Genomic DNA, 25,513 nt, shown 5'->3' with positions numbered 1-25,513 from the left:
ACCTCCTAAATGAGTTACATGAGACTCTTAAGGGATTTTTCCAAATGCTCATGCGTGGGTTACCTAAGGAGGGCTTCTGAATAGGCGTTTCTGGGATGGGACAGGCGCTTCTGATCTTCGGCAGTGGACCTCTAGGTCTCTGTTTTTCAACCAGGTGAGTTCTGGAGTCCTGATCCTGGGCTAGGTGAGCTCTGGAGGTTTTGACCACAGACCAGGTGACTTCTGGGGTTTGATCCTACAGAGAGTGACCTCTGGAGGTCTGATCCAGGATGGGTCACCTCCAGGGCTCTCCTCCTAGACCAGGCGGCCTCTGGGGCTCTTTTAACCCCTTGCCTGTGAGCCTAGCACAGGTCTGGCAGGCCTGCCTGATGTAGTTTGTCATCTAAGATGCAGTTTTATATTCATCCCTGGGGCACACAATTTTTCCACCCCTGCCTTCCCAGCAGAGTTGCTCAGGCCCCTCCCTTACTGCTTTTCTTTTACAGCCCCAATTAATTGTGTCTCATTTATCAGGCTGCAGCAATGGTCTGTGAGCCAGAGACAAGAGAAGGAAGGTTGTTCACACCCCGGGGTTATGACTATGACTGACTACATATCAAGGTTATGTTCCTGGAAAAGTCATCCTCCCGCCTCCCCCCACCCCCTGGCAGGCCGGTGTCTCCTCCATCAGTGTGCGGAACTAAGTGGGAGAGGCTGGTGGAACCGATCTGCAAGCAGTACTGCAGCTATCCTAGAGGGCTGCAGATCTGGCTATGGAGGAGGGCAAAGAACACCAACTAGAAACCACCGCTAAGGGGTCCAGCCATGGGAATCTGGGGGCTCTTGATGTTGGGGGGCTGTTGGTTTCTTGGTCACAGTCAATGGAGGATGGCAAGACAGTCCTTTAGGGACTGCTTCCTGCCTTATCCTCGGCATGGAGAGGAGGAAAATAGACTGGATGTCTTGACCTTAATACAATTTACGGCTTGCTGACCTCGCTCTCCTGGCTCCCTTGTCCTTGGGGTGCATTGATTCCTGCTACTGATTCTGGGTCTGTGCCTTGGGGGGGGGTTGGGCACCTGGGCTGCCTTGTAGATTAGTGGTGACTCACTAGGGAGTTATTCTCATGACTGGATATGCTTGACGTCTCTGCCAAGGCAAGGAGCGGAACTGCTTGTGTGAGTGCCTGGTGACCCTTGGACAAGCCGTTGCTTGCTGGAGAGCTTTCTCTCTCCCTACGATGGGTTGCCCTTTTTCAGTCTGCTCTTAGGAATAAAGGGAATGTCAGAGAGAAAAGGCTTTAAAAAAGAGAAAAGAGAAGAAAAGAAGTGTTCCACCAAGCTTGTCTTCTAGAGGCTTTCTTTGTAAGAACAGCCTGGAATATTTTGATGCCTCTCCTTTGTGTCCATTTTATCCCTCATCCCTCAGGATCGGTTAACAAAACCTCCGCCCTCTGCTACAAAGACCTCAGCAAGTGTTGGCAGACCTCTTCTCCACTCTGATCTCTTTGTAGCCTGTTCAAAGGGTCCTCTGATTATTAATCTGCCAGAGGGATGGCTTTGCCTGAGGTTTTTAGGATGGCCAGACTGGAAATGGGAGGGTCTTCTCATCTCGGACCCCGTGTGGACTTCAGGTGATGCTCCTAGGTTACTAACTCCTTTCCCAGTGCCATTTACATAGTTCTTTCTGTACTCCCTTCTGGTTCCTAGGGGAGAAGATTTCTGCTCGAGGACCCGAGATGTTTGTGCTGGTGGATCTCTGACCCAACAGTATTTCCAATTGCTTCCTGTACGCCTAGGTTGAAAGTGAGGAGAAGGGAAGAGGAAGTTAGAGGAAGGTTTGAGCAGTTGGGGAGAGTCCCTTAGCAGCTTTTTGAGTTAAATAATTTATTTCTAGTTTTTGATTTGCTCGTTTCTGTTGATGCTTGCCTGGACTTATCTACTGGGAGTGAGAAGTGGAGTTTTGGAGTGACATATTTTTCTAAAAAAATATCAAGGGTCTTTTTTATTTGAAACGGTCTCACTTCATATATATATATGTATATGTATATATATATGTATATATATATATATTTAAACGGTTGGTTCTTGGATCCAATTAGATGCAGGTGTTTAAAACCCAAAGCAGGGCCGTTACAGATTAGCTCCTCAGTGGAGCTAGCTGCCAAGTTTGTGGCCCAGGTGTTTTTCTTCTCCCTTGTGACATCCGAGAGCACCCCAAGGAGTGGGTGAGGTGCGTCAGGGTGGAGGAGGAAGGGAAAGGAAGAGGGAGGGGCCTTGCAGGGGCGGGGTTTCTGCTGGAGGTCTACTGTGAGAAAGGTGGGTTTGCTCAACTTGAACTCTTCATTAGTCCAAGAGTTGGTGTTAGCCAGGTTGGGTGAGTTCTCCAAGCTCAGACACAGGTGCTGAATCCTTCAAGCTGGACCTTCCAGCCTGTGGGCCTGAGATGGTTCTTGAGATGATCTTCAGCCAACTAAGTTGATTCTAGACACTACTCAGCAGGACCCGGGATAGCTCTGGGTTTGGGGAGGCCTCATCCTGCTTCTCAGTGAGGCAGCTGGAGCTTGTTGGTGTCCCCACAGGTTGAATAACTTGTAAAGCTCCAGGGTTCTGAAAAGTCGGTCTTGGGACTGATGCCTGTCAGTGAATGGTGAACTAAGAAGAGAACACACACATTCAGCGTGGTCCAGCCAGAGGCCCAACAGTGAAAAGAGAAAAACAAAGTCACACAGCTACTTTTTCCATGAGTCAAAAGTGACCTAAAAGAATGGCTCTTTTCTCTGAGTTTCTATGCTTCCTTGGTTTTAACAAACAAACCCTGACAGTCTAGTCATGTAGCTACCTCTCAATTCTAAGAAGTTCAAAGTGAGTGTCCCTTATCAGCCTCAGGCTCGCCTATCAGGAACCCAGGCGCTTTCTATCCTGTTACCCTGTTTGCCTCTAGGGCATTGGGATCTGAGTTGGCACTGCCTGTGTGGATGGGGAAAGAAAACAGGGCTGTGTGGTCCGGGGCTGGAGTGGTCCCTAGGATGTCTCAAACAACCTCTGCCTGGAGCGCTGTCCCGGGGATAAACCTTGCTGTCTCAGTCAGGGCAAGAGTCTATGGTGTCTTCAAGAAACAGGCAGAGAGTAGCTGGTCAAGCTTGACATGGTGGCTTACCAGGCAAAACAGAAATGGCCACGCATACTTCAGTTGGCCTATTTATTCTGTTTTTATTTGACTAGTCTGCAAGACTAAAAGGCTGGGAGTTCTGTTTAGAACCGAGAAATGTTTCCTTATTTGAGACACTTAAGAAATACACTTAAAGGTCAGGTGACACGCTCAGCTATCTCAGCACTGAGGCTGGGGCAGGAGGATCACGATCACTAGGCTACTTAATGAAACCCTGTCTCAAAAAAACCCCGAATGTCAACAAAAAGTAGAGAAATCCCATAAGGAAGCCTTCCTTTCCTTTTTCATTCTTACCTAAAGCTGAGAAACGATGCCTTCTCCCTGACACACTGGTTTAGGAAGAAGTTCAGAAAGGATGTGGCCTTTTGACCTGTGGATTTAAAAAAATATTTTAGATACATTTTAATTGTCACACACTGGTCCATGTCCCTGAGGTGCAGCCTGGTGATGTTTTAGCATGTGTGTCATGGTCACATAAGTGGCACATCCAGGTGATTCTCAGGGAACTGGGTGGTCCATCACCCCAGACAGTCATTTGTTTCTGTCAAGAGAATTTAAAATCTTCTTTATTTTGAATACAATTAACTGTTGTTGTCAGTCATAGTCACCCTGCTGTGCTACAGGACATTAGAAGTTATTCCTTCTGATTGGTGAGATGGCTCAGTGTGTAAAGGTACGTGCGGCCAAGACACATAACCTAAGTTCAATTCCTGGAACTCGAATGCTGGAGGAAAAGGCCTGACACCAGAAAGTAGTCCTGTTCTCTGGTTCTCTGACCTCCACACATGCTCTATGGCACACACTCTTGAAAAACACACACACACAATGTAAATGTAAAAAAAGTTGTTCTTTTCATCCATCCCTTCTCCACCCCACCACTCCCAGCCTATGGTGTTGTGGTTTTTTTTTTTGTTTGTTTTTTTGTTTTGAATGAACAGGAAGTTTCAGTGTTCGGTTTGCAGTCTTACAAGTGCACATCACACACATGGAGTGATGTCACCAAGGATAGAATAAAGCAAAGGAGTCCCTTGTGCAGTCATATCCCCGGGGAGATACATCCACAGTGTAACTGACTGTGGGAGGGGCTGGTGTTTCTTCCTGGGGAAGGTGCTAATGGGAGAGTTTGCAGAGTGGTGAGAAAGACTGCCTTGACCCCAAGCTCCACATCTCAGAATCCCAGTGACAGAGGAAGACCGGGAGTCTTGGTTTGGAATGTGTGTGGCTGTCCCTCACCACAGGTCCTGATTTCCTTTTGGTCTCTTTCAGGTCAGTCTGAATGACTCCCATAATCAGATGGTGGTGCACTGGGCCGGAGAGAAAAGCAACGTGATTGTGGCATTAGCCCGAGACAGCCTCGCACTGGCCAGGCCTAAGAGCAGTGATGTAAGTATCTCCATGGCGCTGGGCCCTCCTGGGAATAATTGACAGGACCCTTCTGATCTTCCAGGTTGTCATGTCAGAAAAAAAATAAAAAACAAATCATGGGTAATTAGAGGATGGATGGTATGAACTACAAGACAGTGAAGAGGTATGGAAAATAATACATGTGAGCTTGCATACTGAACACAGGGTAGAGTCAACCAAGTAGATATGTACAGTTAAGGATGGCTTTGTGATATCACAGGTTGTCTGCATTGATAGCTCCAAAACTCACAGGTGGTCTACACTGATCGCTCCACAAAGTGCCAAAGAGTACTCCAGGGCAGAGCAACTTGGAGCTGGCCCAGATGAAGTTAAACTGATTGGTCTTTTCCATATGCTAGCAGGGCTGATGAGCTGTTGACAGATTCATTCTCTTTCTCCTTTACTTATCATGTATTATCCCTTTGTTAGCATTCATATGTATGCTCTATCTATCTGTCTCCTATCTATGTGTCTATCAATCATCTATCTCGTATCAAACTATGTATACATCTTCTCTTTAACATTCATCCTGTGCCTGTCTATCTATCCACCCACCCATCCATGTTTCTATGGAGTTTGTATTGTGTATCTATCTGCATGTATGTATCTGTTTTTGTGTATGTGTATGTGTGTTGTTGTTACAGGGTCTCACTCTCCAGCACACTCTATAGATTCTCTAGCTCTCTCTTGGCTGGCTTTGAACTCATGGCAGCCCTGTAGCCCAGTCTCTTCAATGCTGGGATGATGAGCATGAGCTACCAAGTCCAGCTGATTCAAATTCTCTTACATTCTTAATCTGCACTTTTTTGGCTGATGATGTTTTGGTTAGATGCTTTGAAGAGCTAAAAACAAAGGTTACAGACCCAGAAGCCTGTACAAGACTTCCAGATCCAGGATGGGAGGAAAGCCACCCCCAAGATTTTTGTTTGTTTTTGAGACAGGAGATGTGGTGACTGATGCTTGGTTTGTGGTAGAGAGGCACTAGGAAGCTGCAGAAATACTTCCCAGGGCTGTGGTGAACAGGTGCCAGGGCCTGGAGGCCATGCAGGTTACTGGTCCAGTGCAGCCAGATCTCCTGACTTCAGCAGAAGGTCATAAAGTCTTTTGCTGTATTCTGTGGTGCCAGGGATGTAACACAGGGCCTGGTACATGCCAGGTAACCTCTCTCCCATTAAGCTTTTACCCCCAGCCCAGAGCTCCCTTTGTGTAAAGTTGCTAAGTCTTAGCAGTTGGCAGCTAAAATATAGTTCTGACAAGTACCATGTAGGCCAAATAAGAATCTAGCATTAGGGGCAGAACTGGTCCTTGGCCCCTGGTTCTGCAATCCAGGCATCTCCTTGTGGGCAAAGCAACTGCCCCTGCCTGCCTGCCCTGGGGGTGGGTGACTACTTTTTCATAAGAGTGAAGCTGTGGCTAGAACATGCTGTATTCCTCGCCTCGCCTTGCATTCTGGCCAGAGGATCCCTGTGCGCTTGGGTGTCACAATTAGGGAGACTTGAAGAAAGGCTGGCCAGCAGCTGCAGAGCTCTGTCTGGTGAGCACTCTGAGCCATGGAGCATGGGATAATGCAGATAATGGCTAGTGTTAGTGTTTTGCTCTTGAGCAAAGCTGGACTTGTTTGGGGCAACAACTTAGGCTGGTTTATAAATAAATATGTTCAAGGTTTGTAAGCAGTCACACATGGGTGGCTGTGTATGAGTGCCCACTGGCCTCGGGATGCTCTGTAGTTACCATGTACCTGTTACTAGGAGTCCCTTTTAGGCACAGGAGCCAGCTCTATGCTGTTTTATGTTGAGGAATCTTCAGGGTATTTATGCATAAAACAATCCCTTTTTCAGGAAAGATTTGTCACTGCAAAAAAGGTAAACATTCTTAAATATTTTTTTATATTTTTGAAGGACATATAAAAGGTCTTTGCAGCACAAATAATTCACAACAGATCACTTAACATGTCAGTGATTGGAGTAGAGGTGTGTAATGAAAATGTAGACCCAGTCATGGATTTGACTTAGAATTACCAGAAGGACCCATTTTTCTGTGCCGAGCACCAAAAGTTCACATCTCAGACCCCCTCAGTCTTAAGTGAACCAGGAACGTTGACCATTCAAGTATTACTGGCCTATCCAACTCAGCTCTCACTTTGTGGAAATGTTGGAGTATTTGCTTTGAAGACCTCATTGGCCATTTGAAGTCATTATCCTGGAATGACGTAGGACAGAAGATTAAATGGAAAGGAAACTTAATGTCCAGAGTTAATAAATAGAGATGTCAGAATTTTCCTCCACCTGTGTACAAACCGCATTAAAGAATTGGCAGCCGAAACTGAGAGATGTTCGGATGTGAAAAGTTAGTGCAAAAATAAACTGTGACTCAGAGGAAGAGTCAGTGGCACTGCTGAGGGAACAATCCAAATGTTCCTTCAAGAGGCCTGGAGGCTTGGTTCAGTAAAACCCCTGTCTGAAGGGAAAGAGCTTGCGTACAGGTAAGGACCTGTGTGAGGGCAGAGAACGGCTGAGGTCATGAGTATTCTGTATGCAAACAAGGGTGGAACCGGGGATCCCAGATGGCTTGCTCTGAAGCCAAACCAAACCAAACCACCTGTCATCAGCGATCATCACTGAGGATTGTCTCCTGCAAAGGTCATCTATCCCTGCAGTGAGCCAATGAACTGCAACATAGGTTGTGGTTTATCTCGACTTTATTTCTTTATTCCTGATTTCTGGTGCATTTTAGAAAGTATCTATTCGCCATCCAATATGGTGGTTCAGGTCTGCGATACTAGACTGAGGCAGCGGGGGTGGGTGGGATGGGGGCGTAGGAGGATGGATATTGTGAGTTCAAGTCTAACCTGGGCTACAGAGTGAGTTCTTGTCTCAAAAAAAAATCCCTCCCCCAAACCCAACCCAAAACAATCTGTCAACTACCAGCAGAAATAATGAAGTATTCAGGTGCAGCATAATTGGCCCAAAATGCTACATAGGGACAATAACTACCAGAGGATCAGAATCCACCAAGATGCCACGAATAATATGACTCAATCGTCTTGTCCCTGGACTAGTGTGATATGATTGGTTTCCTCCAGGGTCAGTTAGGTAGCAGAACTCCCATCCTTGCTGATAGTACAGAGAGCCTCTGACATCCCAATGCTCAGGTTGGAACCCTGGCTCTGCCATTTATAAATAATCTGACTTTGAGCCAAATAATTTATATTATCTTATTTATGTTTTTTTGGTTACTATAACAAAATGCTTGAGACAAGTAGCTTATAAAGAGAAAATTTATTTTCAACCTCAGCTTTAGAGGTTCTAGTTGGTGATTATTGATCCCAACTGATTCAGTTCTCTGGTTGGGACGCTGTGTATATCTCCATTAGGCATAGTACAGTGGTTAGTAAAACAATTGCCTGGGTGTACAAGGTTCTGTGTTTGATACTCAGTACTTCAAAACAAACTTCCCAAACTTTGGTACCTGCTCTGGTTAGTTTTCTTGTGAACCTGACATAAGCTAGAATCATTTGGAAAGAAGGGACCTCAACTGAGAAAATGCCTCCATCAGATTGGCCTGTAGGCGTGTCTGTGGGTGCATTTTCTTGATTAATAATTGACTGGGAGGGCTCAGAATACTGTAGATGGTGCCAACTCTGGGCTGGTGGTCCTGAGTTGTATGGAAGGCAGGATGAGGGAGCCATGGGGAGTAAGCCAGTGAGCAGCGTTCCTCCATGGTCTATGCTTCAGTTTCTGCCTCTAGGTTCTTGTCTCGAATCTCTGCCTTGAAACCCCAACTCTTACCCTAACTCTTCTTCAGTTGCTTTCGGCCGGTGTTTTTATCACAGCAACAGAAAGCAAATGAGAAAGGTACCCAAAGTACGGTAGGTAGGTCGTCCACACGAGTGTTTTCTGGAAGCTGTTTAGAAATGCAGAGTGTCAGGTGCTGACCCAGGTTCTTGTTTTAATTTTTAAAATTTATTATTATCATTGTTGTTATTGTTATTGCTATCATCATCACCATTATTTTTTCATTTCTTTCTTCTTTTCTTTGGGACGTGCTCTCAGGCTGGCCTGGGACTTTTTATGCAGCCCGGTTGGCCTTGAACTCTTTCCTTCTTCTTGCCTGAGCTACCCTAGTCCTGGGATTATAGTGTGAACTACCATGCCAGGCTTAGACTTCACTCAGAAACTGTGTTCGACCAGTGTCTTGCCTGGGCATTGGGTAAATCCGCTAAGATCACAGCCCCGCTATAAAAGGCTTGGGGCGGTGCCAGAGGAGGGGCTGCCTTCCAACATTTCAGTGTGCCCTCCTCCTGCCCTCCATTATTACTATATAATTTTGAACTACATGGAATGTCACTTCAAAGAACTATCTTTATGGGTAAGGAAATGATCTAATTGGGACCTTGGGGCAGTTTAGAACCCTCCCATGTTAGATTTTCTTTGTTGTTGTTGTTGTTTAAGGAACGGTGTCATATTGAGGTCAGAGAGGACTAATTAGTGGAGGAACCTGTGTCTGGAAGAAAACAAACTGTGCAGGCAGCAGACATCAGCTCAGGCTGTCTGCTCCAGTTCACCTGGCGATGACAGTGGCCAGTGAGTCAGCAGCAGCATGCTGCCGTGAGCCACAGACAGCTCCAAATAGAATTTGTAATTGGGGTGCAGTACAGAGACTGCAGAGCCACCCCCACCCCCTTACCATTAACCAAACCTTTAGAGGCCTTTTGTGTGCTGTCACTGTGGAGGGACAACTGTTCCCCAGCCCTGAGTGTCGTCTGTGTCTGACAAAGAGAAGTAAGAAATTACAAGGACGGGCTAAAAATAGCTTGTTGAAGTGTTTAACCTGGACAAGACAAGGCAGGTCGATGCGCGATCTGTGATAGACTTCAGGCATAGGATGGGTCCTTGTCCTCTCCTTCTTAACCTCCATTAAGTTGAAGACCCATGAGATGGTCAGGCTTGTTTGCAGGTGTCACAAGGAAGAGGTTTTACTGCCACCTGTGCTGTGGCAGCCCTACGGTTGAGAATCTCAGGAAGTGCGTGTATTCTGCCTGCCTAGGACTTTTCTCCCTGCTGGCTCGAACTCCTGACATTAAGTATGGAGAAAGGAACCGTCTCACTGAGGATAACTTGCAGAGTGAAAAGACAAGCAGGCTTGGAATCTCAAGAGGCTGGCAAAGCTTGGGCAGTTACTACCAATGTGACCTTGGACTAGTCATTTCCTGCTGTGCCGCTTATCTTTTATCATCTCAAAAGCTACAGCAGATCCTGTGTCTGAGAGTGCTACTCCAAGATTCTGACCATGAACAGACATTTTTTTTCTCCCTTGTCATTGTTAAGACAATGCAGTACAAACAGGTATTCATTCACATATTATAAGACATATGTTGTCTTAATTGTTACAAGCAGTTTGGAGATAGTTTAAAGTGTATGGGAGAATGCATGCAGCTCCTGTGCTATTTTTTTTCCTCAGACGCTTGAGTGTCACTGGATTTTGGTATCCATGGGGACCCTGGAGGCAATCCAGTGTAGATACTGTCTTCTCCATGACTCACCAATTAACTCAGTTCACTCTCTTTGTTGATTGATTCAGCATATTCATTTACTCACTCTTTGGTTTATAATCATATTTATTCATTACAGATGTCTTTTGTTGACTAACTGGCATACTCTGGGTACCCTGAAGCTGGGATTTCCTTGCCAGATTCATAAGGAGGAAGAGGACTAGAGTATAGGAGGGACAAGGAAAAAAAAATCTCACTGCGATGTGAACATAGGATCCCATTTGTGCCTCTCACAGTGGATTATCAGATCACAGGAGACTGGAGTTGGAGAAGGAAACTAAGGACTTGCTTAGTTTCCCATTAGTTTGCACTGTACAGCTCTCGAGCTTTCCTGGGAAAACGTGTCTATTCTTGGCAAACAGAATGCATGAAGTTCCCCCTTGGTCTTTTACCCACTCAGGTTATTTGTGAACTATCAACTCGCTAGCTGGTCACAGATGCCTCCAGGGCAGCATCGTCCATCCTGTGAGTAGTTCTTTCTGAGATGCCCCAGTTGGAGGCAGAGACACCCAGCCTCCCTTAACCCCGACCTGTGTTAAATGGCAATGGCGGCTGCATTCTCAGAGCCCCATGTTCAGCCTCCTGTCCTTTACAGTCTGTTCATGGCCTCATTAGCACAGCAGGCATTCACACACTTACAGACCCATCCTTGTCTGATGACCATGTCTTTTGTTAGTCTCCGTGTGTCTGGTGCCCAGCGCTGGGCTTGGCTCCTGCTAAACCCTCAAGGCTTATTTGTAGTTGAATCAAATGGGCGGAGATGGCAACTCAGAAGTTGAGATGGACTCAACTCTCAGTTGAGTCTAGCCACTCTCTTTGGAAACTGCCTGCTGTTTTTCTTCCATGCTTTCCTCAGCTATCTTTCCCATAAATAATTGAAAAAAATTAACAGTGTGATACTTACCTATCAGGTTTGTTTTACATCCTTTGATTATATTAATATACCATATCTCCCAGGTAGTAAAGTCTAGTTTGAAAATACCCCACAGTGACCATTTTGTGCTTTATGACCTGAGATAATAGTGGTTTGAGGTCACTAGCTTGAAGGCAGGTGATCTGGGTCGGGGGCCTTTTCCCCAGGTTTGTTTTTGTATTCTTCGTTAAGATTTGTTTTATTAGCCGGGTGGTGGTGCACGCCTTTAATCCCAGCACTCAGGAGGCTGAGGCAGGTGGAGCTCTGTGAGTTCGAGATTAACCTGGTCTACAAGAGCTAGTTCTAGGAAAGCCCCCAAAGCCACAGAGAAACCCTGTCTCCAAAAACAAAACAAAACAACAACAAAAAGATGTTTTATTATCTACTTGTGTGTATGCACATGCATGTACACGTACTTGTGGAGACCAGCAGAGGGCACCAGATCCCTGGTGCTGAAGTTACAAGTGGTTGGGTGTGAGCTCCCTGATGTAGATGCCAGGGACTGAACTCCATTCTTTTGGAAGAGCAGCCAAGTGCGCTTAACCATCTCTTCAGCCCCTTGCCTTGATGACTTTCTAGGTTGTGATCTTGGCAAGCCCCGTGGTCTCCTTTATGAAATGACCTTACAATTGCGCTTCCCAGGTAGGGTTGCTGTGCAGGTGACCCAAACTCATTCCCTTGATGGGATCAGCATCGTTTCTGTGCATAGTGAGTAGATGACCTTTATTATGTGGTGTCTCTGTGGTTACTGTGTCAACAGGAGCCACAAGGCGGTGGAGAAGCAAGTCTATAGGCAGGGTTCAGCATCTTGCTGCTGCTGCTGTTGCTGCTGCTATGGTCTCCCACTATAGAGTCACAAAGCATTAGTGAGTGGGTTCTGATACCGACCGCTTGTATTTAAGTGTGTATGTGTATACACTTGCGCTAGGGGTTGAACTAGGACCTAGTGTATCCTAGACAAGCGCTATACCACCAGCCTCCCCCTCTCAGCCTGCTGGCATTTTTCCTCCGTGCACGCTTTTTTTTTTTCACTCAGCACCCTCTCCTTTTCATCTCACTGGAGGCCTTTGATGGGTTTCTCTCTTTGGGTACGGGATGTCATCTTCCTAGTCGAGGGATGAAGAATTCAATTATCCTGATTACCTTTTGGGGACATTTCAACAGATGTACAAAACAAATTTTCAGTCCGTTCCCTCTCAGAGTGCATTCGGTCTGCATCCGGACTGGAGCATTCCACCCGGCTGGGAGAGGATGTTTTATTCCAGTGTTTGCCAGCTGCTCTGGGGCTTGGTCTTACCTCTGGGTTGGGCTTGGTCTTACCTCCGGGGTGAGAGGACTTTGTGCTCCGGGCGCCGGGGTGGCTGCAGAGTCCTCATGCTTTCTGCCTCCCCGGCCAGCCCCAACTTTGAGGACAGTCTCAGAAGTCCCCTGCTTCCCTTTTGTGGGTTATGTGATGTGAGTCAAAGTTCATGATATCACGGACTCCCGGGGAACCTTGCTCTGTCAGGACTAGGAGTGGGAAGCTGGGGTGTGGAGGTTAGAGACCATTCTGCTTAGCATCTCACTGACTCTTTTCTCCTTTTCCCTCTCCATGTGTTCCAGGTGTATGTGTCTTATGACTACGGGAAATCATTCAATAGGATTTCAGGGAAGCTGAACTTTGGAGTGGGAAACAATAGTGAAGCCGTGATCTCACAGTTCTACCACAGCCCTGCTGACAACAAACGGGTAAGGAGGCTCTGCTTCAGGACACTGTACTCGGGAAAGATGGCTGCACTGAAGGGGGCTGGGCCTTGGAGTCTTTTGCCATCCTTGTAGCACACATAGGTTGCCAGTTACCATTTTTTTTTTTTTTTTGTCTAACCTCTGAGTTGGTGACAGAATGCAATTCTCAAGGTGGATCTTTGCATAATCAGACCGAATACTGGTCGGGCAGGATTTCTGGACAAACAAGGTCAGGTTCAACCACAGAAATCTGCCAACCAATAAATTGTCTGATTCACTGGTGGCTGGAGCATTTCTCAGGTGTATGGTGCTAATCCTGGGTCTCCAAGAGTGACTGCTGAATTATTGCTTTTGTTGGCGTTGTCAACGTGTATGTGTGTGTGTGTGTGCATGCAGATGCATGCATGCATGTGTACACACATGTGTGTGTGTGTGCTCACACACTTGCATTTCTTTTTCCCTCTTTTCTGAACCTGTACGGATATAGAAAAGAAACCCCACCGAGCAGGTATGGCTGTGCCTCTGCCCTCTCCCCAATTAGCTAGTTGCCTTGCTTCTTTGATCAGTACCCCAGGCAGTTGCGTTTAGAGAAAGTATTGACCTTACTCCTGGGCTTCAGGTGCTGGCAAAGCATGAAAGGACCCTGACAGCCTGCTAGAGGGAACTTGACAGCCTACTAGGCTTTCCTGCTATTTGGTAGCTCTTTGCTCTAGGAGTTACACTGGACTCCGTGTTTCCAGGGGTGGAAAGTACATAGGTAGAAAAACCCATCAACGGTAAGAGCTTCCTGAAGTGAGGGAAGCTGCTACATTCTGCTTGTGCAGAAAAATCCACCGGGACAAGACCGGGTCTTTCCAAGGCCTTGGTGTTGGTTTCAAGGCCTTGGGGTCTCCTAGCAGGGGCTGCATTAAGAGGATTAAGCAACCCATGTGGACACTCTGACCAATGGGAGGCTCTTTTTAGTTGCTGGATTTGGGGAGGTGTACCATCTTTCTCCACCCTCCGAAACTCCCTCCCCCTACATCCTCTCCCCTCCTCCATACTAGCATGGCCACTAGTGCTTTAGGAGGAAGTACTTGAGATGTTTCCAGGCAGTGGCTGTTTACCAGCTGATGCAGACCATTTTTTTTTAAAGGGTAGCATAGTCGCTACTGGTACCTGCTGGGTAAATAATCAGCCCTAACTGATGACCTACATATACACACTTCCCAAGGGGAAAACAAGGAGAAATTGGAGGAACTGGACCTTCCACAGCTCTTAGTACTCTCCTCCTGAGGCTACCTTAAGACCATGAGGATGGTCTTGAGGGCTCCCAGAGGTGGAGAGTGACCACCTTATGAGATCCTCCATCTAGGACCTGCTAGGGGGCTGGCTGCTTCTTTTGTATAGTTCTTTGTGTTCATTGTTCCTCAAGAAGCAAACTACGCTTAGAATTGCTTGTGTTACCAGGGTGTGTTTACCCAGTTATTATTGTCACCGCTAGATTTCCACCCCTTCTCAGAGCTGACTCTGGGCGAAGTCTTGGCCTCGAAGCCTTCTTCCCTCACCCTGGACTCTCCCCTTCCAGCTCAGGGCCCAGATGTGGGCAAGCTGTGCCTTCCTACCCTTTTTCTGGTTATGATTAGCTGTGTAGGCTGAAGACAGGAAGGATGCTTTGGGCTCCTGTGAACACAGTTAGAGCAGGCAGAAGACCCGGGCTTTGCAGCATTTGGTCAGCAGAAGGTGTAGAGCTCCTGCCATGTTGGGGTAAGAAGGAAGTGTGGATACCTGAATGCTCACAATAAAGAGACCTAGGCATTGCATGGAGAGGTGGGGGCAGTGTGTTCGTGATGTGCGTCTTAGGTTTCTCATGGTGAGATGGCCACACATGCTCTGGAGTTGGCAAGTATATGGACTCAGGAAACAAAGCATCTGCCTTTTTGGAGAACATAATGATGGTTAGGGATGAAGTTCACAACAAGGAGTGATAGAGGCTTTTCTGTAGCATGTCTACTTCCCCAGATAAGGTCATAATCCTCCCCAGATGTCTCCGGAAGGAAGTGATGACACCGATTATGCTGGTGTCGCTTTTTACATTTACCTTTGTTCTCTGGAAGGCAAATGTTGCCCCACCAGACTTACCACTTCCTGAAAAAAGTCATACAAGTTTGGGTGCCTTGTTGTCAAGAGTGCAGTGGTGGGCCCCAGGCTCGTTGCTGGACCATTGAAGCACAGTTGGATTTTACAGCCTAGTCTTAGCAGGAGTGTGGATGAATCCTGTCCTTTTCCAGGCTGAGCGTGGACCTAGGGAAATAGTAAACCATTTGTTTCCTTTCTTTTCCTGCTTGCCTTCTTGGCTTCCAACTTATCATCCATCATACCTGGGTTCCTGCATCAAAGCTGGAGAAAGTCGATTGTGTTGATAAATTCTGTAACGTACTGTCTTAGTTAGGGTTCCTATGGCTGTGATGAGACACCATAACCAAAGCTACTGGGGAAGAAAGACTTTATTTCACTCACAGTTCCAGATACGGTTCATCATCAAATCAGTGAGGACAGGAACTCAAGCAAAGCAGGAACCTGGAGTCAGGAGCTGATGCCGAGGCCACGGAACGGTGCTGCTTACTGGCTTGCTCCCCATGGCTTGCTCAACCTGCTTTGTTGTAGAACCAAGGACTACCAACCCTGGGGTGACCCCACCCACAATGTGCTGGACACTCCCACAGCAATCACTAATTAAGAAAATGCCCCACAGACCTGTATACCTCTCATGGAAGGACGCATTTTCTCAGTGGTGGTTCCTTCCTCGCTGATGACTCTAGCTTGTGACAAATGACATAAAATCAGTCAGTACATTTACTTTATCTTCCCAGATGTACCCCTGGGATATCAAGTGATTACAAACAGCTGTTGAAGTTCAAGTAGTCCTGAGACCTCACCTTAGGAAGCATCTAGTAGGTCAGGTCTGGTAGCCAATATATGGGGTTGGCTACCAGGCATTTAGAGATTTAAGAACAAGTTAGGCATTCTGTACTTACCTACCATGTGTGTGACATATGACATATCATGTGTATGAGATGCTGGGAGACGAGTAAACCCTGTCTCTAAATGGAGTAGGGGATTAAGTGAGACAGACAGTGAGGCCCTTCTGGAGCCCTGAGGATTAGGAATGGGGCTTCAAGGATGGACATTTGTTGTCAGTTGAGGGAGAGGAGTTGATAGGAGCCTGTAAGCAAGCAGGAGGAAGGCATTGGCAGGGACAGACTCCAGGGAACTGGCCTATGGCATCTGTGCAGGATGGCTGTTCTGCATGGCCACCCTGACTGCCATTTGGAGGTGGAAGAGATTGGCTTTCACCTTGAGGACTTTGGGGAGCCCTGAGAGAATCTGAGTTGGGAAGTGGTGGGCAGGAACATTTCTGGGAAACGTGGCTCCTACCAATATGTATAATGTATTAGAGGAGAAAGAACAGAGAGAAGCCTGGAAGAAGAAACCTTGTCAGTCCTCAGTGATGGGATCCATGACACCTAGTTTGGATCTGAGGTTCTCATGCTTGCACAAGTACTTTGTTGACCTAGGCATCTCCCCAGTCTCATCGCTTAACATCACAGAGGGTCAAGCTTCTTTTTTAAAGATTTACTTATTATGTATACAGTGTTCTGTCTGCATGTATGTCCACAGGCAAGAAGAGGGCACCAGATCTCATTACAGATGGCTGTGAGCCACCATGTGGTTGCTGGGAATTGAACTCAGGTCTTCTGGAAGAGCAGTCAGTGCTCTTAACCTTTGAGCCATCTCTCCAGCCCCCAGGGTCAAGCTTCTAATTTGTAAACCTGTATGGGACAAACCACATGCAAACTGTAGCAAGCATTCTGTATCCATTCTTAAAGGCAGGGGTTGAGGCTGCATGCAAGAAATACTACATTAGTAAAGGACGCAGGATTCCAAGCTTCCAAGGTGTGTGTGGGGATGAGGAATCTGCACAGAGTCCAAGGTTGTCATGGGAGGAGCAGGGAGACTTCACAGGGATGTTGCAGAAGGTGAAGGAAGATGAGTTTCCAGGGAAAAATTGAGGAACATCTGAGGAGAGGCTGCCTGTATGTGAGTTAAATCCCACCATGAAATGCTTTCAGATCAGGTAGTGCTGCCTTTGGTTTGGAGAGCTCTAAGGATTGATAGACTGTAAAAATTGGGCTCTGCACCAGCTGGGATATGACTCTGTTCCTGCACCTTCTCTGGCATTTAACTGCCATGAGCTTCAGTGTCCTTGTTATTAAAAGGGGTGTGACAGGATGACCCAAAACACCGAGTCACTGTGAATGAGGAACAGCCTGAGCAAGATACAGCCTGGGAAACTTCCAGATCCCTGCCTAGTGTGGAGCAAGTGTTCTTAAAACAACAAAAACAACAACAACAAAAAAACAAAAAACAAAAACCAACCAAGTCAAGCCAACCAGACAAACAAACCAAAATCCCATTTGGCCTTATCATAAAAATGTCTAGTTTTGTGGTATTTTAGCTTCACAAATGTGATCCCGTAGGAAGGCATGAAACCGATTCCTGGAGCAGTCCTTTCTAATTGAAAGATTCACCTTCCTGAGGAGCCAAGATGGGTTGAGAACAGGAAGACAGGCTATTTCTAAGGAAGATATCCATGACGAAAATTATGATGCTCTTGCTAGGATCATAATTGTTTTTATTGCATTGAATTTGCTTAGAGTAGTTCTTGCTTTCCAAACATTTACTACCTTTTTCTGAGATTTAATTAGGCTTCTGCAGAGTGTGAGATTTACATTAGATGCTGGGGGAGGAAGTACAAGAGAAACAGCACAGGAAAATCATGCCAAGGAGAAGGAAGGAGGGACACTTGAGAGCCAGGCCAGGCGGGAACCAGTGCAGGGTAGTGGCTCATGAGCAGGCTGATGAGGGTTTTGGAGCAGGAGGCTCATCTGTCATGTAGGGAAATGTCCTTGGACTGATTCCCTTGAACTGGCTGCCTTCTAGAATGTAAGGACTGGCTGTGGGTGGTGCCGGGTCCCCGTTGCTCTCACTCTGATTCATCGCCTGGTTCTCTGGGTCACTCTTGTTCTTTTGGGAGCATGGCTGCCCCCACTCCCACACCCCCCAGGCTCCCATCTCATTTGCACTTCCTAGGCTTGTTCTTGTCTTAGGCCTCCGAACCCATCATCAAGCTTGTATAATAGTCCCTAACCTCTTACTTTGTGCCCAGGCATGGACTATTCTTTCCTGGTGGATGCTATGCCTGCCATGCTAGTTAGTTTTTGTCAACTAGACTTGTTGGGAAGAGGGACCCTCACCTGAGAGATTGCTTCTATCAGACTGGCCTGAAGTCAAGTCTATGGGGGCATTTTCCTGATTAGAAATTGATATGGGAGGATCCACTGTAGGAGGAGCCACTCCAAGGTAGGTGGTCCTGGGATGTCTAAGAAAGCGAAATGAACAAGCCGTTGGGAGCAAGCCAGCCTCTGTGGTTCCTGCCTCTGATCCTGCCAGAGTTTCTACCCTGACCTTCTTCAGTGATAAGCTGTGATTGGAGCATGTAAACCAAATAAATCCTTCCCTCCCTAAGTTGGTTTTGGCTGGTGTTTTATCACAGCAACAGAAGGCAAACCAATATAGCCACCCTTCAATGACTACCTCTTATGGAGTGAAATCTGATACCTTGGGCTGGACAGGTTCTCACAGTGCTCTGCCTGTGTCACTGGCCATTTAACCCTCATCTGTGGCTAACTGTGGGCATGCCTACCTCTCATAGTAGGCTGCTACTGCCTGGGGGAGGACTCTTACTGCAGCACTTCTAGCATGTGACTGATGGTCTGTATTATTCATGTGCTAAATTGTACTACCTTTGTCCTGTCCCCAGGAAACCTTGAGGTGGCAGCTGCTGCCATCCCAGTAGAACTTGTTTAAAGTCAGTGACCTATTAAGAAGTAAAATGAGGCATGGCACCTGCTTCCCACAGCCACCTCAGCTGTGCCTCAAGAGTGTGCCTGGCAGCACAGTTGGCTCACCAAGCTTATGGAGTCACCTGGCATAATAGCAAGGAGGGGCAGTTTATCTTAGATGTAGAGATTTTAATGGGTTTCCAGAAAAGGCGTGACCTGGTGCTACCTAGAGGTTGGATGGAGTGATGGCACTCTCATCTGGGTTCAGACAGTCTGAAGGGCAGGATATCTCCATCCTGGCTGTCAGTAGCCACCTTCTGATTGTGACTGAATGGCCTGCCTGCGAGCAAGAATGGCCAACATTGGAAGGAATAAGAAACACCAGAAAAGTCTTCTAGCCTTATGGCCTGGGTAAGCAAGTTCCCTTCATGGCCTCACCGGGCCTGTCTCTTCAATCCTTCCTTTGTGTGTGTGCCACATGAGGACTGGAGAACAGCCTCTGGTATTGGTTGTCAGGCATGGCCTCACTTTTTCTTTAAAGGTAGATTCTGGTGTGTACAAGGCAAGAACCTTCCATCTGAGCTGTCTCCCCACCTGGTACCCCTGTCTTAATTGAACATGGTTTGATATATCCAGCATCTTTTGGTTGCCAGGAGATGCAGAGAAAGAGGATGAAACCCTGTTAGTGCTGTACCCCTCCCCCAACACAGGGGCACTTGCATATGGTTTAGGGACCTGCTCAGTGGCTCTGACCAGACAGTACTCTGAGCTTGCTTATTCTCTCTTGCAGTACATCTTTGTAGATGCTTATGCCCAGTACCTCTGGATCACGTTTGACTTCTGCAGCACTATCCATGGCTTCTCCATCCCATTCCGGGCTGCTGACCTCCTCCTCCACAGCAAGGCCTCCAACCTCCTCTTGGGCTTTGACAGGTCTCACCCTAACAAGCAGGTAAGAGGTCTTTGGAGCATACATAAGTGTGTGTGTGTATGTGTGTGTGTGTGTGTGTGTGTGTGTGTGTGTGTGATGTGAGATTCTTGGACCAGCTGGTCCTGTCCCCCTTCTCTGCACCAAAGAAGCACACTGACACTATATAGTTATAAAGCTGTTGGCCTCTGGCTAAAGTTTCTTATTCTTAATCATTAACCTATTTCTATAAATCTAAATATCTCCATGTGGTCATGGTCTTATCTCACCAGAGAAAGGTCCAGGGACCTCTTATTCCTCTGGCATCCTGCATCTTGACTCTTCAGCATCTCTGCAGAGAAGAGAGAGAAGAGAGCGATTTCCTGTTTGTCCCTACTTATATTCTGATTCTGCCCAACTACGCCACTTTCTGCCTGGCCAATCAGCCAATCAGTGTTTTATTCGTTAACCAATAAGAGAAACATATACACAGAAGGACTTCCCCCAGTGCATGTGTGTGTGTGTGTGTGTGTGTGTGTGTATGTGTGTGTGTGTGTGTGTGTGTGTATCCTTTTCATGATCTCACCTCCTCCTTCTTCCTCCTCTTCCCTCAGGCTTAGCCTTTGTAGCTACTATTTCACTTACCACAGCTAAGGAAAAGTATATTCCTCTTGGCACCCTCTCCCTACGTCCCTGCCATCACTTAGCACCCAACACTTGGCAGGCCCTGTGACTTCAACACTAGGCCTCTCTTAGTGTACATGCATGTTTGCAAGTCTATGGGGTAAGTGGAGGTCCTGAAATTTGACTAGAGAGAACCACAATAGGAGTCTGGAGTCTGAGCTCTTCTCTGACTTCCTTGCGTATTTCTGTTTGACTTTTCTATCATCTACTGTATGTATTTTGTTTGACTTTTCCCAAACTGGGATTGAACCCAGGCCCTTGGGCGTGCTAGGCCAGACTGCTACCACTCAGCTTCACCCTGCCCCACCTTAAGCACACTGCACTTGTGTTTGTTTGACATTATCATAAACTTTAATATTCCTCCTTGTGTTTGTGTGTGCCTATCGGTTATAAGGTGAATGTTGTGTGTTTCCCATTTTGAATCAAGTTTGAAGGAAACTAAGAAGTGAGTTAGAGCCTGGGAAGAGTTCTGTCTCGAGGCTCAAATGTGAATATTGGGCATAAACCTGTGAACTCAGCAGGTCCTCTCGAAGTCCTGACTGGGGAGGCTTGAATGCTTTTGCCCAAATGGGCCTTGGAACAACTCACTTGCTCTGTGCTTGTTTAACAAAAACAGAGATCTGTTTACCTTTGCAAGCCCTGGAGAGTAACCGAAGCTTAGGGGCAGGGTCAGTTTACCAGGAGTGGTGGACTATTGTTAGTTTTGGTCTTAGGCTTTTTTTTATCTTTTCTGCCAGGGACTGTGGAAGCCTCTGGTGTCTACAGGCTTTGGGGAAGAGCTGGAAAATTACTCATGGGCCAAGCTCATGCATTCAGTAGATCCTTGTGGTCAAGCACTGAGAAGATCCCTTTGCTCCCAGATTAAGCAGAACCCCTACAGTCAGCTGACATGACCAATGCCTATTTATTTATTTAGTGTTGGGTATCCCAGGACTTCTTACATGGCAGATGAGTATTCTGCCACCACCAAGCTAGCCCCATGGTTTTTATTCTCTTTTTAGTGTACTTTTCTTCTTCAGAATATTTTAATTTATTTGTGTGTTTGTTTAGTTGATTGATATCAGTTACATTTATTATTGTGCAATATCACCATCATCTAGCGCCAGAACTTTCTTTCCATCTTGTAGAACTGAACCTTGTCTATGTTGAATTCACACTCCCTGTTTCCCCCTTCCCCAGTCCCTCCTGGCCACCATTGTGCTTTCTGTCTTGATGTTGCCTCTCCTGGGTCCCTCATATAAGTAGAATCACATGATCTGTCTTTTTTTCACTAAGAACAGTGTTTTCAATGTCCTGGACTTCAGTGGGTGCCAGGATCAAGTTCCTTTTGCAAGGGGGTCATACACTGTTGTGTGGATTACTGCATTTTAGCTTTGGTGTTTTTTTTGTTTGTTTGTTTGTTTTCAGTGCTAGGGAAGGAACCCTGGGCTTTGAACATGCTAGGAAAATACTTTGTCCTAACCTCTCCTCACTCAAGTGGTAAGACAGCCCACAAGTCACCCTCATTCTTCTTCCAGCTGCTCTAGAGAACAATCTGTCCTTCCTTTTCTTTCTGTTTGCCGTGGTATACCTGAGTGCGTGTCCTCACAGTGCCCTGGGGTAGGCGGGATTTCAGTTGGCGTTTCCCTCATACTGTGGCATGTGCATCTCTTCTTGTCATTTTGGTCTCTGCAGCTATGGAAGTCGGATGATTTTGGCCAGACCTGGATCATGATTCAGGAGCACGTGAAGTCCTTCTCCTGGTAAGTTGAGCCACATGGCAAATCCTGGTGCACTAAGGAAGCCTCCTGTTCCTTAGCTCCTTCAGCTTGGATTAGTTACTTTGGCATGGCTGGGATAAAAATACCTGACAGGAACAAGTTAAGGGAGGACTATTTTAGCTCACAATGTCAGTAGGTCCTTCTTTGTCATGCTGGGGAAATATCCTGGGCCAGCTCATGGCAGGGGAGACACTGGATGAGGCTGTTCACATCACAGTAGACCAGGAAAGAGAATGAGGAAGGAACTAGGAACAGAGTATGACTTTCAAAGACCTGACCCTATTCACCTATTTCTGCCAGCTAAACCCTACCTCCTTTAGGTTTAACAGCTTTGAGCTGGGAACGAATGTTCAGAATATGACCCCACAGAGAAAAATGGCAGACTGAAACAGTCATAACAGACAGTGGGTGGATATTTTACTCTCATGTAAAATGTGAGGCCTTTGGCTCAAGACATGCTATCCTGATCTAAGAAGCAGAATTGCACAGAGAACAAGCTCATCAGTTGGCCCTGTGAAAGTGGGGGTTTTTCAGTTGGGTACAGGACCCTAGGGGAACCTTGAAGCTCTTGCATGTCCTAGAACCCCAAACATTTCCATGTTCATGGCATCATATCACAACTGGGATTTTCTTTGGTATAAAAACCCAGGCTCTGGTGCATACATTTCATGTTTTGTTTTTTTCAATTCAAGCTAAGCAAAATCGATGGATACAGTTACAGAGAATGTAGTGAAGGGAGTTAGAAGAGACTTTTGTGTACATGCCACATACCAAGCACCAGATAGCTTCTGGCCCCCCTTGATCCAGGCTGGGCATGGTGGTGGGAACAGGAAATTGTGTGCTGTAGATAGAAGGACAGGACTTCTCTACAGGAGCCTGATGGCCAGAAGCAGCCATGTGTTATGTGGTACCTGGGTAGGGAATACTGACTTTAATGTTTGGAACTCTGCATTGTTTGAAATATGTGAAGAGAAATTGTGTAAGAATCTGGACGTAAGATGACTTAGCTGTTAAAGGTGCTTGCCACCAAGTCTATTGACCTGAGTTCAATTCTCAGAAGCCACAGGTGGAGGAAGAAAACCAATTTTCCTCTGACCTCTATACAGTGCTTGCATTGGGGTACACACACACACGCACACACACACACACACACACACACACACAAAGAAAATTTAAAAATCTACAGTGTTTGAGGAAGGAATCTGAACTGAATTCTGAGAGCAGTGGGGAGCCACTGTGGGTTCTAAGGAGAGTGAAGCAGACAAAATGACTTCCATAAAAAAACAAAAACAAACAAAAACCACCTATGTTTAAGTAAGTATTGCTGCTTGTCACCTTGTACTGTGAGCAGTGGAACATGAGATCTTGAACACAGGTGTTTGCACGTTTCAGTGAGTGTGGGACAGATTCTTGGGACTTTGTTGTAGGGTGATTGTGTCTGTCTTATTTGGTAACTTTGTTCTCATGAGTAGCTGAGAGACACCATAAAAGGATGTCTCCTGAATTGACTCTTGATCCTCCTGTCTTGCATGGGTCATTGTCATCTCCTCATTCAGTGTCCAGGATCAGTTTAAGGACATTGTGGTTGAGTGTGGTGGTGCACACTTTTGATCCAAGCACTCATGAGGCAGAGGCAGAGCAGATCTCTATGAGTTTGCAATCAGTCTGTCCGGGCAACATAGTGAGTTCCAAGACAGCCAGGGCTGCATAGTGAGACCTTGTCTCAAAAAACAAAACAAAACATTGTGGTCATTGAATCCACATTTGTTTTATGCTCTTCACTTTGTCCATCTATGGATAACTTGTGGACTCAGTGGCCTGTGTATGCGTGTGCTCATATATGTGTGGCCACACATGTGTCTGCGTGTATGAACATGTGAAGGCTTGAAGTTGTCATTCATGTCTTCCTCCATGACTCAGCACCCTATTTATTGAGAGAGAGTCTCTCTCTGAATCCAGAGCTCACCAGTTCTGTCTAGTCTTGCCAGCAATCTTGCCCTAGAGAACCTTCTCTGCCTCTACACCTGCCTTTTTACCCCTTTGGTGCTGGGGATCTGAACTTCTGTCCTTATGCTTTCATGGCAAGTGTGTTATTCACTGAGCCACCTCCCCAGCCCCTAACCGACCTTTGTGTACCCAAAGATGCCTGCTCAGCCATGGCTTGACTTGGAGCCAATGCTGTTGCTCATGGGTCTCAGCTGTCTCTCTGGGTTCGCTCTTGTCCTTTGGAAGTTTATGCTTAGAGTACAGGCAGAGCAATCCTGTGTGTGGTGTACAGATGTTCACATCTGTTGTTCACATCTGTGTGCACATGTGTATGTGCAGGCATGTGTGCATGTGAGTTTGATGCTGGCTGTTTTCTTCAATCACTTTTCACTGTATTTTAAAGACGGGATCTCACAGTGAACCTGGAGCTCATTAATATGACTAGACTGGCTGGCCAGGAAGTCCCTGGGATCTACCTCTTCCCCGAACACCCCCTCTCCATTAGCATTCTTATGATAGACAGAAGGCTCCACTCCCACATTTTACATGGGTTCTGAACTCAGCTCCTCAATCACGTACAGAACCTTACCCACTGCACCATCTCCCCAGCCCTTCTTTGAGCCACTGAATGCATCATTGTTTACTCAGAGGAGGTACATACGGACCGCGGGGCAGAGGGCCTGCGCACTTGCTCCTTCCTCTGGGTAGAATGTTCTTTCCTAGCTCTTCCCTCTTACTTCTTCAGTCCTTGAGACTGCCCATCAGATCTCACTTATTTACTTAAATGTTTGTTAGAGTATAGACACTATGCTGTTACGGGAGAGAGACAGTAGAGTGGTACCCACAGTGAAGCAAGTTATAGGCGTCATCACTCATGCTATCCTTGTGTGTGTGAGACAGGAGCAGTTACAATCTATTCGTTTAGCAAAAATCCCAAGCACAAGCTGCAATTATGTAGTCTAATCCTCTATTAGCTCTCTAGACGTCTTTTTCCTCCATGCACTCTATTTTTATTTCCTCTAACTTTCCTCTCCCATTCCCACCCCCATTTGATTTTTTAAAAATCTGAATGACGTGAGAACATAGGCTTTTTTGTGTGTCCGGCCCGTTTGACTTAACATACTCTTCTAGGTCTCTCCCTGTCACGCACTCGCTCCATTTTAAAGTTTGACTAGTATTCCATTGCACCTATATACCACAGTCTCTTTGTGCATTTTTTTTCTGCCAGTGAACACCGAGGTGTCTCGGCTCTTGTGAATCGTGCCACAGTAAACATGGGAACGCAGATCTCAGAGGTAGTGATTTCATTTCCTTTGGGGTTTATATCCAGGAAAGAGACTGCTCAGTCATATGGCAGTTCTATTTTTACCTTCCTCAGCATCCTCACCCATCTTGGTTCACAAAGTGTGGCACTTATAGATTCCCCCTTTCTCCATACCCTCCCAGCTCCCCTGTCTATTGTCTTTTAAGTAATAGTCATTTTTCTGTGGGGAGCCTTCTAAAGATTCTACTTAAGATGACGATTACTCTGTTCGTTCAGCTATGTGC

The 25,513-nt window shown here is 46.4% G+C and overlaps 1 protein-coding gene across 1 annotated transcript in view; it reads left to right on the top strand.

The window, feature by feature from the left end:
* The window catches only part of Sorl1 (sortilin related receptor 1), a 163,899-nt gene that overhangs the window by 12,558 nt on the left and 125,828 nt on the right, over positions 1-25,513 (top strand). Inside the window, exons 2-5 of the mRNA XM_005069402.4 lie at positions 4,417-4,533; positions 12,621-12,746; positions 19,419-19,580; positions 21,894-21,961. Of these exons, the coding sequence (XP_005069459.1) occupies positions 4,417-4,533; positions 12,621-12,746; positions 19,419-19,580; positions 21,894-21,961 (473 nt within the window). The remainder of the gene's footprint in view (positions 1-4,416; positions 4,534-12,620; positions 12,747-19,418; positions 19,581-21,893; positions 21,962-25,513) is intronic.

Source organism: Mesocricetus auratus, unplaced genomic scaffold (genome assembly GCF_017639785.1).
Source record: "Mesocricetus auratus isolate SY011 unplaced genomic scaffold, BCM_Maur_2.0 Super-Scaffold_100022, whole genome shotgun sequence".
Lineage (NCBI taxonomy): Eukaryota > Metazoa > Chordata > Mammalia > Rodentia > Cricetidae > Mesocricetus > Mesocricetus auratus.
The sequence above is the reverse complement of the archived record's forward strand: the minus strand, read 5'-3'. Positions and strand labels throughout refer to the sequence as shown.